The 12956-nt window shown below is 48.8% G+C and overlaps 3 protein-coding genes across 9 annotated transcripts in view; all 3 read left to right on the top strand.

Moving 5' to 3' along the window:
• Window positions 1-8322, top strand: part of LOC117589169 (sterile alpha and TIR motif-containing protein 1) — a 35290-nt gene extending 26968 nt beyond the window's left edge. For 4 of the 6 annotated variants that reach the window (XM_034280878.1, XM_034280880.1, XM_034280881.1 and 1 more), the window contains 6 exons: window positions 2196-4148; window positions 4208-4387; window positions 4455-4624; window positions 4751-4992; window positions 5448-6390; window positions 8154-8322. In XM_034280878.1, the coding sequence (XP_034136769.1) occupies window positions 2196-4148; window positions 4208-4387; window positions 4455-4624; window positions 4751-4992; window positions 5448-6390; window positions 8154-8238 (3573 nt within the window). In that variant the 3' untranslated portion in view covers window positions 8239-8322. Of the gene's footprint in view, window positions 1-1262; window positions 1839-2195; window positions 4149-4207; window positions 4388-4454; window positions 4625-4750; window positions 5124-5447; window positions 6391-7781; window positions 8014-8153 lie in introns of those variants that run through there. The other 2 variants (XM_034280879.1, XM_034280883.1) reach the window with 2 other exon arrangements.
• A 410-nt stretch (window positions 8323-8732) lies between these two features.
• Window positions 8733-9633, top strand: LOC117589174 (vesicle-associated membrane protein-associated protein B). Its single transcript, XM_034280892.1, has one exon. It carries the CDS (start codon window positions 8846-8848, stop codon window positions 9566-9568), a length of 723 nt encoding a protein of 240 aa, XP_034136783.1. The 5' UTR covers window positions 8733-8845; the 3' UTR covers window positions 9569-9633.
• A 376-nt stretch (window positions 9634-10009) lies between these two features.
• LOC117589167 (transcription factor 25) lies at window positions 10010-12878 on the top strand. 2 transcript variants are annotated; one of them, XM_034280874.1, is made up of 6 exons: window positions 10010-10423; window positions 10487-10860; window positions 10920-11786; window positions 11854-12180; window positions 12239-12423; window positions 12476-12878. In XM_034280874.1, exons 1-6 carry the CDS (start codon window positions 10268-10270, stop codon window positions 12640-12642), a joined length of 2076 nt encoding a protein of 691 aa, XP_034136765.1. In that variant the 5' UTR covers window positions 10010-10267; the 3' UTR covers window positions 12643-12878. The 2 variants fall into 2 exon arrangements, with proteins under 2 accessions (XP_034136765.1, XP_034136767.1); XM_034280876.1 differs by having other exon boundaries at window positions 10014-10423; window positions 12479-12878.
• Window positions 12879-12956: the final 78 nt, after the last annotated feature.

Below are 12956 nucleotides of genomic sequence, written 5' to 3'. Positions count from 1 at the left end.
CTTGAGACTGAGACATTTGCGTCAATTGTTGAAGAATCGAAGGAACGGCACGCACTGCCTGCCCCCGAAACTATTTCCCAGAAGTAACAGAGAACCCAAAACGAACCCAGAAGTATTCGTAGTGCCCCTTGCTCTCCCACCTTCCATCCATTTTTGATTTATTTCCCATGGCTTTGCGCTCTGAAAATTTGGAAGCAAAATTGGCCCTGCCCGCCTGTTGCTCTGTTGTTTTATTTTCGAAAATTCTTTTGAATATATTGCCGCTGAGCGGAACGAGCGATCCCCAGTAGCAGACAGACGAGCGTCGCGAGCGTTTCGGCAGCAGCAAATGAAAATCTATGCAATATAGCAAATACACATCATACATATAACAGAATATAAAATCGTATGCTATATGTGCACGACAGCGACAACGAGTCCCATGTGTGTCTGTGGCTACAACTGTATAAATACATTCAACAAAGTAGAGTGCAAGTGACAAAGACCTTCTAATTGGGAAACAAAACAGTACGGAATCGGCTTTTGGGGGGATTTGAAGAGTGTGAAAGTTCTCATATGTAGATGGATGGAAAGCTGACCTTGACGGATCCAGCAGCAAGTTTCGAAAAATATTCTACATAGAAGAAAACTGAACGAATTCAGTGATGAAATTCAACTTGACGAAACATGTGTGATAAAAGAAAAGCGAAGAACATTTAAGGAAAGAGAGCAGCAAATAAAAAACACTTGACAAAACGATGGCCTATCGCCTGCGACGCTATGTGAGCTTTAATTAGGTTTTACCCCAGCCCTCCCCCTCGTTTTGTTTTGTATGCAAATTGTGAATCAACAAGTGCTCGTTCGGACTGCATCATCACCCAGATCAACCCCAATCCATACAAATATTACAAGTTCCATTTGTCGGCCAGTGTCACACGCAGTCAGCACACTCACCCAACACGATACGGATACAAAACACTCAACTCAACACACAGAGCACACAGAGAAGACTGGGCAGAACACAGAGAAAGCGTAGCCAATTTGTGCGCTATTTTTATGTGAATGAAAATATATGTTTATATGCAGATAAAGTACTACTATATGTATACACAATATATATAGTATACGCCGACTAGCAGATTGGAACAGCAGCAAAAGTACACACACGGCATTCAGTGTGGGATTATATATAGTTGAAGAAACATCGAAAAGGAATCTGCAAGTGCCACCGATTCGACGACTTTGACATTGAAAACAGAGCAACAATCCACCTTCCTGTCTGGGGCCCGGCGGCAGGCATGTCCAACAACAGCAATCAGGCACCTTGGCCTGTCCGCAAGGGCATCTTCCGTTCGAGCGGACAGTCGGACTTTACGCCCGGACGTTCGCCCAGTCCGATTGTGGAAATGCCACTCTCACCGCCACCCGTGGCCACGCCCAGCAATCGCTTTGGTCTCACCTCTCCGCTCTCACCGCCGCCGCAGCCCATACAGGTGGTGGGCGTGACGACAGCGGCCGCCACCATGTCCACTGCGTCCGCTGCCAGAGCTTCTTCGGGAGGAGCATCGTCCTCCGCCTGTTGCTCGTCGTCGTCCTCTAGTTCGAGCTCCAGCTCCCACACCAGAGTACGTAAAAGTTCTAATCCGCCCTTACAGCCAATTGCCAGTCGCCAACTGTCACCGACACCACCGCCACAACAATTGCCACCACCAGCGCCCAACCACAACAACAACAGCAACAACACCAACAATCACGCAGCAGCCACAACAACCACAAACCACAACAACACCAACAGTAACAGCAACAACAATCACAAGAAAAATGTGCGCGAAATACCCATAGAGGTAGAGCAGAGCAAGGTATAACAGTATAACAGGGGTTGTACTACAGGGAGGGTGTGAAATCTCAGGGAAAAAAGTTAACCATTTAAAATTACGCGTATAACAGTTTGTATAACACTTTTAAACTGTTATACACACTTGTTTTATCTGAAGATACTACAAACTATGTAAATAACTTTAATTGACAGTTGCACAACTGCAAAAGGCAGTCCCATAAAGTGTTATATGTCCCATCAAAAATTCCCAACATTTCCCCTTGTATGTTTATAGATCTTTGATGGTAAATCCCGTCTATGTGCAGCATGTTGTCTATTCTTCCCTCTGTTATTATTAACTGTACTAACTGTTATACTCCTCCTTTATGTTCAAATTTAGGAGGCCCTGTCGCTGCGCACCGGCGACATCACACAACAGGCGAGCAACAATGTGGCCGCCGCCAGTATTAAGGTGCAGAGCGACACCTTCTCCGCGGACAAGAAGGCGATCTCGCAGTCACAGCAATCACAGACCATGACTTCGAATGGGATCATCAGTCAGGAGAAGCACGTGTCCTCGGCCTCGCAGGCCAACTACTCGATGACCCACAAGGGCGTATCCAGCTCCGGCAGCAGCATGATCACCTCCTCCTCCCAGATGTCCGCAATGAATGGCCAAATGATGAAACTGGCGGACCTCAAGCTGGACGACCTCAAGTCCCTGACGTCGGGCAGTGGCCAGCAGGAGATCGAACAGACCATCAACAAGTATTCGAATGTCCTCACCTCCTTCGTCAGTTCGCTGCAGGACGATGAGAGCGGAAGTGGCAGTGGAAGTGGGAGCAACGGGCACGCTCAGCCACTGAATGTGGGCAAGGAGAAGACAGAATATCTGGAGAAGATCAACGAAGTGATCCGCAGGGCCTGGGCTGTGCCCACCCACGGCCACGAGCTGGGCTACTCCCTGTGCAATTCGCTGCGCCAGAGCGGCGGCCTCGATCTGCTCATGAAGAACTGCGTCCACAAAGACCTCACGCTGCAGTTCTCCTCCGCGCAGCTTCTGGAGCAGTGCCTCACCACGGAGAACCGCAAGCATGTGGTAGACAATGGCCTGGACAAGGTCGTCAATGTGGCCTGCGTGTGTACCAAGAAGTCCAACATGGAGCACTCGCGCGTCGGCACGGGCATCCTGGAGCATCTGTTCAAGCACTCGGAGGGCACCTGTTCGGATGTGATTCGGCTGGGAGGCCTCGATGCTGTGCTCTTCGAGTGTCGCACCAGCGACGTGGAGACGCTGCGGCACTGTGCCAGCGCGTTGGCCAATCTGTCGCTGTATGGCGGGGCGGAGAACCAGGAGGAGATGATACTGCGCAAGGTGCCCATGTGGCTGTTCCCGCTGGCCTTCCACAACGACGACAACATCAAGTACTACGCGTGCCTGGCCATTGCCGTGCTGGTGGCCAACAAGGAGATCGAGGCGGAGGTGCTGAAGTCCGGCTGTCTCGATCTGGTGGAACCCTTCGTGACGAGCCACGATCCTTCGGCATTTGCCCGCTCGAACCTGGCGCATGCGCACGGCCAGAGCAAGCACTGGCTGAAGCGTCTGGTGCCGGTGCTCAGCTCGAATCGCGAGGAGGCCCGCAACCTGGCCGCCTTCCACTTCTGCATGGAGGCGGGCATCAAGCGGGAGCAGGGCAACACCGACATCTTCCGCGAAATCAACGCCATCGAGGCACTGAAGACGGTGGCCAGCTGCCCGAATGCCATCGCCTCGAAGTTTGCCGCGCAGGCGCTGAGGCTCATCGGGGAGACGGTGCCGCACAAGCTGTCGCAGCAGGTGCCCCTGTGGTCCGTCGAGGATGTGCAGGAGTGGGTTAAGCAGATCGGGTTCAATGGCTACATCGACCGGTTCGAGGAGTCCCAGGTGGACGGCGATCTGCTGCTGAAGCTCAACCAGGACAACCTGCGCGACGACATTGGCATCGGCAATGGCATCCTGCTGCGGCGCTTCGAGCGCGAACTGCAAAATCTCAAGCGCATGGCCGACTACTCATCCAAGGACACGGCCAAGATGCACCAGTTTCTCTCGGAGATCGGCACCGACTACTGCACCTACACATACGCCATGCTGAACGCGGGCATCGACAAGTGCGCCCTGCCGCACGTCAACGAGGACATGCTGATGACAGAGTGCGGCATCCACAACTCCATTCATCGTCTGCGCATCCTGAATGCCGTCAAGAATCTGGAGAACTCCCTGCCCAGCTCCTCCGAGGAGAACATGGCCAAGACGCTGGACGTGTTTGTCAGCTACAGACGTTCCAATGGCTCACAGTTGGCCAGCTTACTGAAGGTAAGGACACACAGGGAGAGATGGAGGAGAAGTATATTAAATTGGTTTGCTCTTTGCAGGTTCATCTTCAGCTGCGTGGCTTCTCGGTGTTCATCGATGTGGAACGCTTGGAGGCGGGCAAGTTCGACAATGGACTCCTGAACAGTATTCGGCAGGCAAAGAATTTTGTTTTAGTATTAACACCCGATGCCCTGCATCGCTGCATTGCCGACGAGGACTGCAAGGATTGGGTGCATCGCGTAAGTGCCTGGAAATTGACGTCAAATTTGTACTCAAGAATGGTTTGTCCTCCTGCTTTTTGTGTAGGAAATTGTGGCTGCTTTGCAATCGAACTGCAATATAATACCCATTATGGATCAGCACTTTGATTGGCCGGAGGTGGAGAGGCTTCCGGAGGATATGCGCAGCGTGGCGCACTTTAACGGCGTCAACTGGATCCATGACTACCAGGACGCGTGCATAGACAAGCTCGAAAGGTATATTAAGCGACGCATTTAATTAGAGGCGCATAGGATGCATTTTTGGGGATCTGGCTGGGATCCAACTCAGTCTTTCAATTGTCTCAAGAAACTCAAATAATTCCCATTCTTCTGATGCGGCAGATTTTTGCGCGGCGAAAAGAATATCGATCGCATTGCGGCCATGGTGCCTGGGACGCCCGAAGCGGTGTCGTACCGACGAATGCACAGCAACGATTCCGACTACCAGAGTGGAGGAGTGGGCGGTGGAGCATCATCCGGCGGTGGAGGAGGCATCGGAGGCGGCGGTGGTGTTGGCGGCGGCGGCGGCGGCACAGCGGGCAGTGTGGTGGATGGCCTGATGGCGGCCAATGGCAGCGGACAAGGTGGGCCAACAACGAGTAGTACTACTCCCAAGAACTCCAACTCCAGTTCAAGTTCAAATGCAAGTTCAAATGCAAATGCAAATCCCAACCGGAGCCAGAGTCCGGCGTAGAGACCCCCCATTACAAAAATCCCTAAAAACAAAAGAGAAGAGCCTCTCGATCGACCTCCCCTCGAATATGTCTTAAGGTTAAAGCGGAGATTCTCCTCAAGTTACGGGTCAAAGTTCTCAAGCCTTTGAGCCTTTGCACTACTCACTCTCTCTCCCAATCAATCCCCAATCTCTCTCTCTCTCACCCACTGACACCCACACACACATTACTCTCTCTCTCTCTCTTTTCTCTCTTACTCTCTACCACCTAATAATGATAATAATACTTTAATTCTGATTGCAAACAAACAAACAAACAACACCACTCTCGAAACCACTCGCTAAAAACTCGCTCGAAACTCGCAGCTAATCACCAGGCAAATAGATACCGGCAATCCCCCTCACCGGCCCGCCAACGGGGCAGCACCTCACAGCTGAGCGGCTACGCCCGGCACGGAAAACGCTCCAACATTCTGCCACCGTATCGCACCCAGCAGGCGGCATTGCTGCACAAGTCCGGAGCAGGATCGGCCTCCATGCAGAACATGATGCCGCTGGCATATCTGCCGCCGCGCCGCAGCTCGGCCGCTGGTCTGGGACACAGCGCGGCTGGCATGGGCAGTGGCTATCGGTCGCACAGCGTGGACGGGCTGCTGGACCAGGCATCGGCCAGCCAGAGCAGTCTGGCCACGCCCGAGCAGAGGATTGCGGCTGCGGCGGCCATGGTGACGGCCGGCAGCACGGCATTGACGAATGCCAGCTCCACGTGCACCCTGCAGCCGGAGGAGTACGAGGAGCCAGCGGACACGGACACCTGCGACCATGTGACGAGGCGAGAGAAGCGACTGGCGCCACCGGCGAATGTGCAGAGCCATCGCAAGTCGCGCAGCTTGGATCACATCCTGTCGAAGCAGACGCTGGCCGAGCTGCTGCCGCCGAGCATTGAGCCCACGGACGAGACGCAGAGTATGCAGAATCTGGCCATGCCAATGACGCCGCAGCCACAGCGACGCGATCAGAGCTCCTCCTCGAAATCGCCGACGCCAGAGCGACCACCGCAGCCGCACTACAGTCGCCAGAGTCCCGAGGGCGTCAGCTCGACGGAGAGCGAGCGTGAGGATGGGCAGTCGCTGAAGGTGCACAGCCAGGGGCATGGGAACCAGCAGCGGGCAGCGGCGCATGTGCATCGGGGCGGGAGCCTGAACAGCAACAAGACGTCGAACTCGTCGCTGGGCTCCAACAACAGTGCCAGCAACAACAAGACCATCTTTAATCGTACGATGAAGAAGGTTCGCTCGCTGATCAAAAAGTAAGCCAAATCGTAAGCCAAGCAAAGCCAAAACGTTGAGCAAAGCGAAGCTGTCTTGACGCGTCTCACTCGCTACTTCCACTCATACTCTAGTTTAGTAATTCGCTCACTAAGTGCCTGTAACTCGCTACTCGTTGCATCCAAAACCGAATCTCATGCATTTCCCATACTCATACTCGTACTCGTAATCGTACTCACATAATCATCAGTCTAACCCCACCCCTGGGCCCCCTCACAACACCCCTCTCTGTCTCTCCACTCGCTGTACTTCTCTGTCGCTCAACTCTCTGTCTCTATCTCTGGTGTTGGTACTCTCTCGCTAGCTAGTTATCGCCCGCCACTCGTTGTTTATACTCGTTAAGCTAAGCCATCCTCTAAAACTCGCCTGCGTTGCCAAAAACAAAACCGAACGCCTCTCCTCCACCCCTCCATCTTTCTCTCTCTCTCTTTCTCTCTCTCTCTCTAGAAAGTCTATTTGCCTTGTGATTAGTTGTTGATTTTTGATAAATTAACAAAATGTTTTTTTTTATTGTGTGACAAATGAGTAAGCGAATTTAAAGTGCAATTGATAAACTAATTAATGAGAAAAGAAACCACAAAACAACATTAACGACTGCATTACCACGAAACCTAATTTATAAACAAACAAGAAACAAAAATACAACACACAAAAACGCACCCACCCCCTCTATACATATGTATGTAATGTTCTATTTATAGTTAATTATGTATTTTTAAAATTTGTATATTTATTTCGTATTTCGTATTTGTTCTTGTAACCGTCCGCAAAAAACAAAACAAACGTAAAAGTAAAACAAAAGTAAAGTGGCTTGAAACGAACCTATTTAAGTGATATTTAAACGATAAACGAAATTGATTTGATGCAAAATTTACAAAGCAAGCAACAAATGCTGTACAATACTTAATTTTTAGCATATTTTAATTGATTTTGCAATACATAGATACACAAACATATACATAAATAAACATATATTTAATGTTTAAATAGCGCCTACAAAGTCGCCTACTAAGTGCCTCGAAACAATTTAATTTAAAAACAAAAAACAAACCAGCAAAAAAAAAAGAAAGAAAACGCAAGAGAAAAGATAGAACAAAAACTACAAAAAGAATAAAAAAATGTGAATTAATAAAATGAAATGTGTATTATTTTCACCTGCCCCAGCCCCCTGCTTTATCAGTCCATACTCTTTCATCCGCATGTTCTCATTCCCCATTTTCGTTTCGTTTCGTTTTGTGTGTTTTCGTGCAGCTAACTGAATTTTCATTAGCTTTTATTTTTTATTTCTGTCTTCATTTGTATATTTTTTCTCTCTATTTCTTTATTTTCTTCCTCTCTTTCTATTTCTCTCTATCTGGATTCTGTTTTGCAGACCATGAGAGCAAAATTGGCACCTGCTGCAATTCGTTGTAACTGTTGTTATCCCATGTGACTGTAATCCCGCCCGCCCACGCTCACGCTCGCACACCCAAACACACACACCACCACACCTGAGAATCATCGAAACAGCCCCCAACCACCCCCATCTCCTGAGGTGATCGATGACCAACCCCATCAGATGTCTCGACCAACAACCAACATTCATATTGTTATTTATTATGAAACCAAAATAAACAAAAGATCAAAAGAAACACCAATAACATTAGCTGTAAATACATATGTATGTATGATAAGTGGTACGTGTTAACTGTAAACCTAATGTGTCTCTGCTTACCCCTTACACCCGCCGCAATGCGCGTAACAGCAACGAACTGGAGGACGAGGAGCTGTCGGGCATCATTCTGGCCAAGGCCACTTCCCCAAATGCTGGCCGCATGATATTCTGGTAGCACACACACTCAACGAATTTCACCAAGACGATACTGTACATAAAACGATTTAAAGAATAATAAAACGAACATTTTAACGATACAGCATTTGAGTCCTCCGCGCAAGCAGACCTTTGCAACACCATCGAGTGTCGTTTTAGTGCTGTAAGCCTCAGTTTACATTTTTGGTTTAATCCTTATTTTGTAAACAGTCCAATAAAAATAGGTCATGAAAACTAGCCAATCGTATGCAGAAGTGATTCATAATTCGGACAAAATTCTTGACTTAGCACTGAGAGTCCTAGCTAGTTTGTAATATTAAGCGGAATATTAAAATCAAGTAAAATAATATAGGATATACGGTATATTTACGGTATGTTTTGAAAATGAAAAGGTATATTTCGGTATACTTCGGAGGGTCAGGCGGTGTACATATATTACCAATAACGAATCGTTTTTTGGACAGCACACAAGTAGGCCTGTTTCTGGAAATTTCTACGATTTCCATTTTTCATTCGGTTTCACAAATTTGTCTAGAGCACATCGATTTTCGAACAACAGAAAGTACGATCTAAAAAATAAATAAATACATTTCGTAAATCGAATTGAATACAGGTTCAAAATTGAAATGGCAAAGAATATTGAGGACATAATGACCTACGAGCCGGCTGACGCTCTGGTTTTTGAGGGGCCGTTCGACAAGTATGTCAAGCGCCAACTGGTCATTCGCAGTCTCTCGGATAAGGATATGGTCTACAAGATAAAGACAACCTCGCCGCGCCTGTTTTACGTTCGTCCGAATATTGGTCTACTTACTGCCAAATCGACGGTCAACATCGAGATCTACATGCAGCCGAAGCTGTCTACTGTCCCGAGCTCCCTTGCTAAACATCACAAGTTTCTCATTGTGGCTGGCGAAGCTACTGAAGATGTAGAAGACTTCCACGGATTTTTTAAGCAGCTTGACCCCGCCAACACTTGGGAGGGCAGGGTCCGCTGCTTTTTGGTGCATCGTCAGCCGGAGGTTATCGACACTCTTGTAAACGAATTGGCAGAGCCCATCCGCCAAACTGCTGGCGGGGTGGATGAAGTAGAAGTAATGAACGACGCCCTGCAGGGCGACGAACTGGAGGACCTAAACATGACGAAGGAAAAGGTGACCCCTCTGGAGGAGGAAATCAAAGACATACGCGGTACTACTGAGAACGTGGAGAAGGCCAAGGAAAATCGTTGTGCCAATCGTTCCAGTAAACTGTTCATGTTTGTGGCTTCACTTGTCACCGTCGGTGCCGTCATCCTTATCACCCACTCTGGCGAATATGCCATACAACGTATTAAGCAAGTCTTTTAAACCATAGTTATGTTAAAATCATTAAAAATAAATAATTACAAACGTAATTCCTGCGGAATCCCCTACGTAACATCATGCAACAACAAAATTCAAATGGCGGGTAATAGTGGCGGCCCAACAGCCGATTCGTTTGAATCAGCAATCGATAAGTCGTGACTGTCCGGACAAATTAAAAAATATTAATAATTGAAATAAAAAAGTCTACAAATATCTAAAAAGGTATTTAAAATCTCTCAGTACTGTAGTGGATGGTATCTTGAACTGAGTTTCGCTCTTCTTAAAACATGTATTTGTGATTTGTGTGGTTGGAATCTGCACAATATTCATCGATATTATCGATCGTTTAACAGCCCTAGTTTCCGCAAGCTTTTTGCAAGTTCCAGCTCGAAACCAGCTCTAATTTGCGTGTTTTGGTAATGAGTCTTTCGACTAAGCCCTATTTTATAAATAATCAAATGAAAATGAGTACTTAAAACTGGCAAATCTTTTAGGAAATTGATTAATTTATCGCATAAAAATATATAATCAGTGCTGAGGGCTGCAGATAGCTAGTAATCACAAGCCGAATTTCAACATCGAGGAAATATCAACGAAGGCTGCGCTGTCGCCGTCGCTGCTGTGTATTGACACACACGTATTTTATACGAAAACAGGCATATCTGAATATTATTGTAAATATCGAGGTGCTAGTCAACAACAATGTCCGCGCGCATGCTAAAGAAGCTGCAGGGCGACGCTGACAAGCTGCCACCGCCGCCCGATGACGAAGGGGGAGAGGAGTTGAGCGACAATGACGAGCTGGAGGACTACCATACGGTCAGAGATCGCAAATCGCATTTAAATCCATTTGATCTGGTACGTAACAACGCAATCCACGACTGCCAGCTCAACGTTTCAACGCGTGACATTCCATTTCAGTTGAATCAGCCCGACCTAAGTCTTTCGGAGAGCGAGTTCAAGGAGGATGACAACGAGACGGAGCACCCGTCGGCTGCACTGCCCAATGCCAGTGCTGCCGCCAAAAAGAAGAAAAAGAAGCGCAAGAAGAAGGTCAAGTCCAGCGGCAATCACATCAGCAGCGAGGACAACGAGCGGCAGGACAAGTACTACGAGAAGGATCCACTTCTGGGCAAAGTGTACGACGCAGTGCCCAGGCAATCGATGAAGCAGCAGGCCGCTGCTGCCGCTGCCGGCGGATCGGCCAAAAATAAGCTACTTAACGTGGAGCTGCGACACCTCAATTCACACAACGAGATGCGACGCACCTTTGGCAAGCGGGTGGTCAAAGTGGAGTAAGTGAAGCCCGTACGAAGCTTCCTGTATCTATTTTGATGTATTTATTTTTGCACAGAACCAAGCGTGGCCGCCAGAAGCCCACGCTGAAGTCCACGTACATGGTAACGGCCAGGGAATCGTGGCCACCGCTGACCAAGAACACTATCACGATGCAGCTGCTGCCGACCATCGAGTTGCCCAGCACCTCAAAGTCAAAGCAGATCAGCGACAACGATGCAGTGCAGTGGTTCGCATTCGAGCACAGTCAGTACTACCAGGGAGTGCAGCACATGTTCCTCTCTGCCCTGGAGGGCATCGATTCGGAGTTTCTGATCACGCTAATCAAGCGCTGTCCGTACCACGTGGACTCGCTAGTGCAGCTGAGCGAAGTGTGCAAGATGACCGAGGACTTTGCCCTGGCCGCCGAACTGCTGGAGCGCGCACTGCTGCTGCTGGAGTCGTCGCTGCACATCAACTTCAGCCTGACGTCTGGCAACTGCCGGCTGGACTATCGTCGCCAGGAGAATCGATCCTTTTACATTGTGCTATTCAAGCATGCCCAATACCTGGAGGAGCGTGCCTGCAGCCGCACAGCGTTTGAGATCTCCAAGCTGCTGCTGAGCCTGCAGCCCGAAACGGATCCGCTGGCCATGATTCTGGTCATCGACTACTATGCGCTGAGGAGCAAGCAGTTTGGCTGGTTGGTGGAATTCTATGAGGAATACAATGCGCGCCGGAATCTGTCACAGCTGCCCAACATGGCCTACTCCTACGCCCTGGCCCTGTACACGCTGCACGGCGCCTGTGAGCGCTCCAACGAGGCGCTGCAGTACGCACTCCTCATGTTCCCGGCCGTGCTGCGACCACTGCTCGACGAGATGTCCGTGCAGACAGACAAGCGTGTGCTGGCCTCGTCATACTTCTTCTCGGATGTGTCGGGAAAGTGAGTTCAAGAGGCTTCGCTTTCGATTAACGCTATCTAATCACTCTCTGCTCTCCCTGCTGCCCAGTCAATCGCCCGCCCTGCATCAGCTTGTGTGCTTGTATGTGTGCCGTGCCCGAGTCGTTTGGCGTTCGACCGAGGTGCTGCCCTGGCTGGAGTCCAATGTGAACGTAGTGCTCGATCGCATCGACGCCAAAGAACCCGTCGTAAATCAATACAAAGAGAAACGTTCCGTGCGCTATGGCCGCACACCGCCACGACCCATTCTGCGGCATGTGATACTCTCCGACTACAAGGAGAAGGTGCCCCTGGCCGTCTTTGTGGCCAAGGAGAAGCAGGCGATTATGACCTACGACCCACTGCCACCACCAGACAGTGTCAATTGCTATCAGCGGTACGACAAATGCCGATTGCCAGCAGCAATTTTGATTTTAATTTGAAATTCTTTGCAGCAAGTCCTCATCCAGCAGCAGTCCTACAAACAGAGCCAGTAACTCTGTTTCAATATTTTTCCAATCCCTTTTGCCATCGTTTAATGTGAGCAACATTGCGGCGGTAGCAGAAGGAGAAGCTCGAGGAGCATTTGAAGCCGGAGCCGCAGCTGCAGTGGAGATGGCCATGCCAGCCAACGGCGAAGGTTTGTTTAGGCTTCCCATCCCGTAGCTAAAATAATTATTAATTATTATAAACAGCAGAAGTTGGCCTACAGCAGTCGCTCACTTTGATGATGGATGCCATGCGGGATTTTCTGCAAAACTTTCGCGTTGCGGAGCATCTGCGCTCACCGGAAACGGCAGCAGCACAATCGAGCAGCAGCAACGACGAGGAGGAGGGCTCCAGCGACTATGTGGATTAGTAGTCAATTATCTAAAGTAATGGCTTGAAAAAAGACACCGAACCTTTTTGCTATAGTCCCTCAGCTAAACCAGACACCGTCACAAAATTTATATAAAATATTTTAAAGGATTTATACTTATACATATATAGAGCAATTTGAACACAGATACAACAGAACGAACAATCGCATTGAATAAAAATTTTCCAGTACAAGCTTCCAGATCAAAGGAGCCAGTCACCGTTTTTGAGCTTAAAGAATGTTTTATTGATTTATTTAATGCCATTTCAATTATGCCTTATCAATATAACAAACAGATTTCTCCACAATAATTC

The sequence above is a fragment of the Drosophila guanche genome, unplaced genomic scaffold, assembly GCF_900245975.1.
Source record: "Drosophila guanche unplaced genomic scaffold, DGUA_6, whole genome shotgun sequence".
In the NCBI taxonomy this organism is placed as follows: domain Eukaryota; kingdom Metazoa; phylum Arthropoda; class Insecta; order Diptera; family Drosophilidae; genus Drosophila; species Drosophila guanche.
Note: the sequence above shows the minus strand (reverse complement) of the source record. Positions and strands in the feature narration are given on the sequence as shown.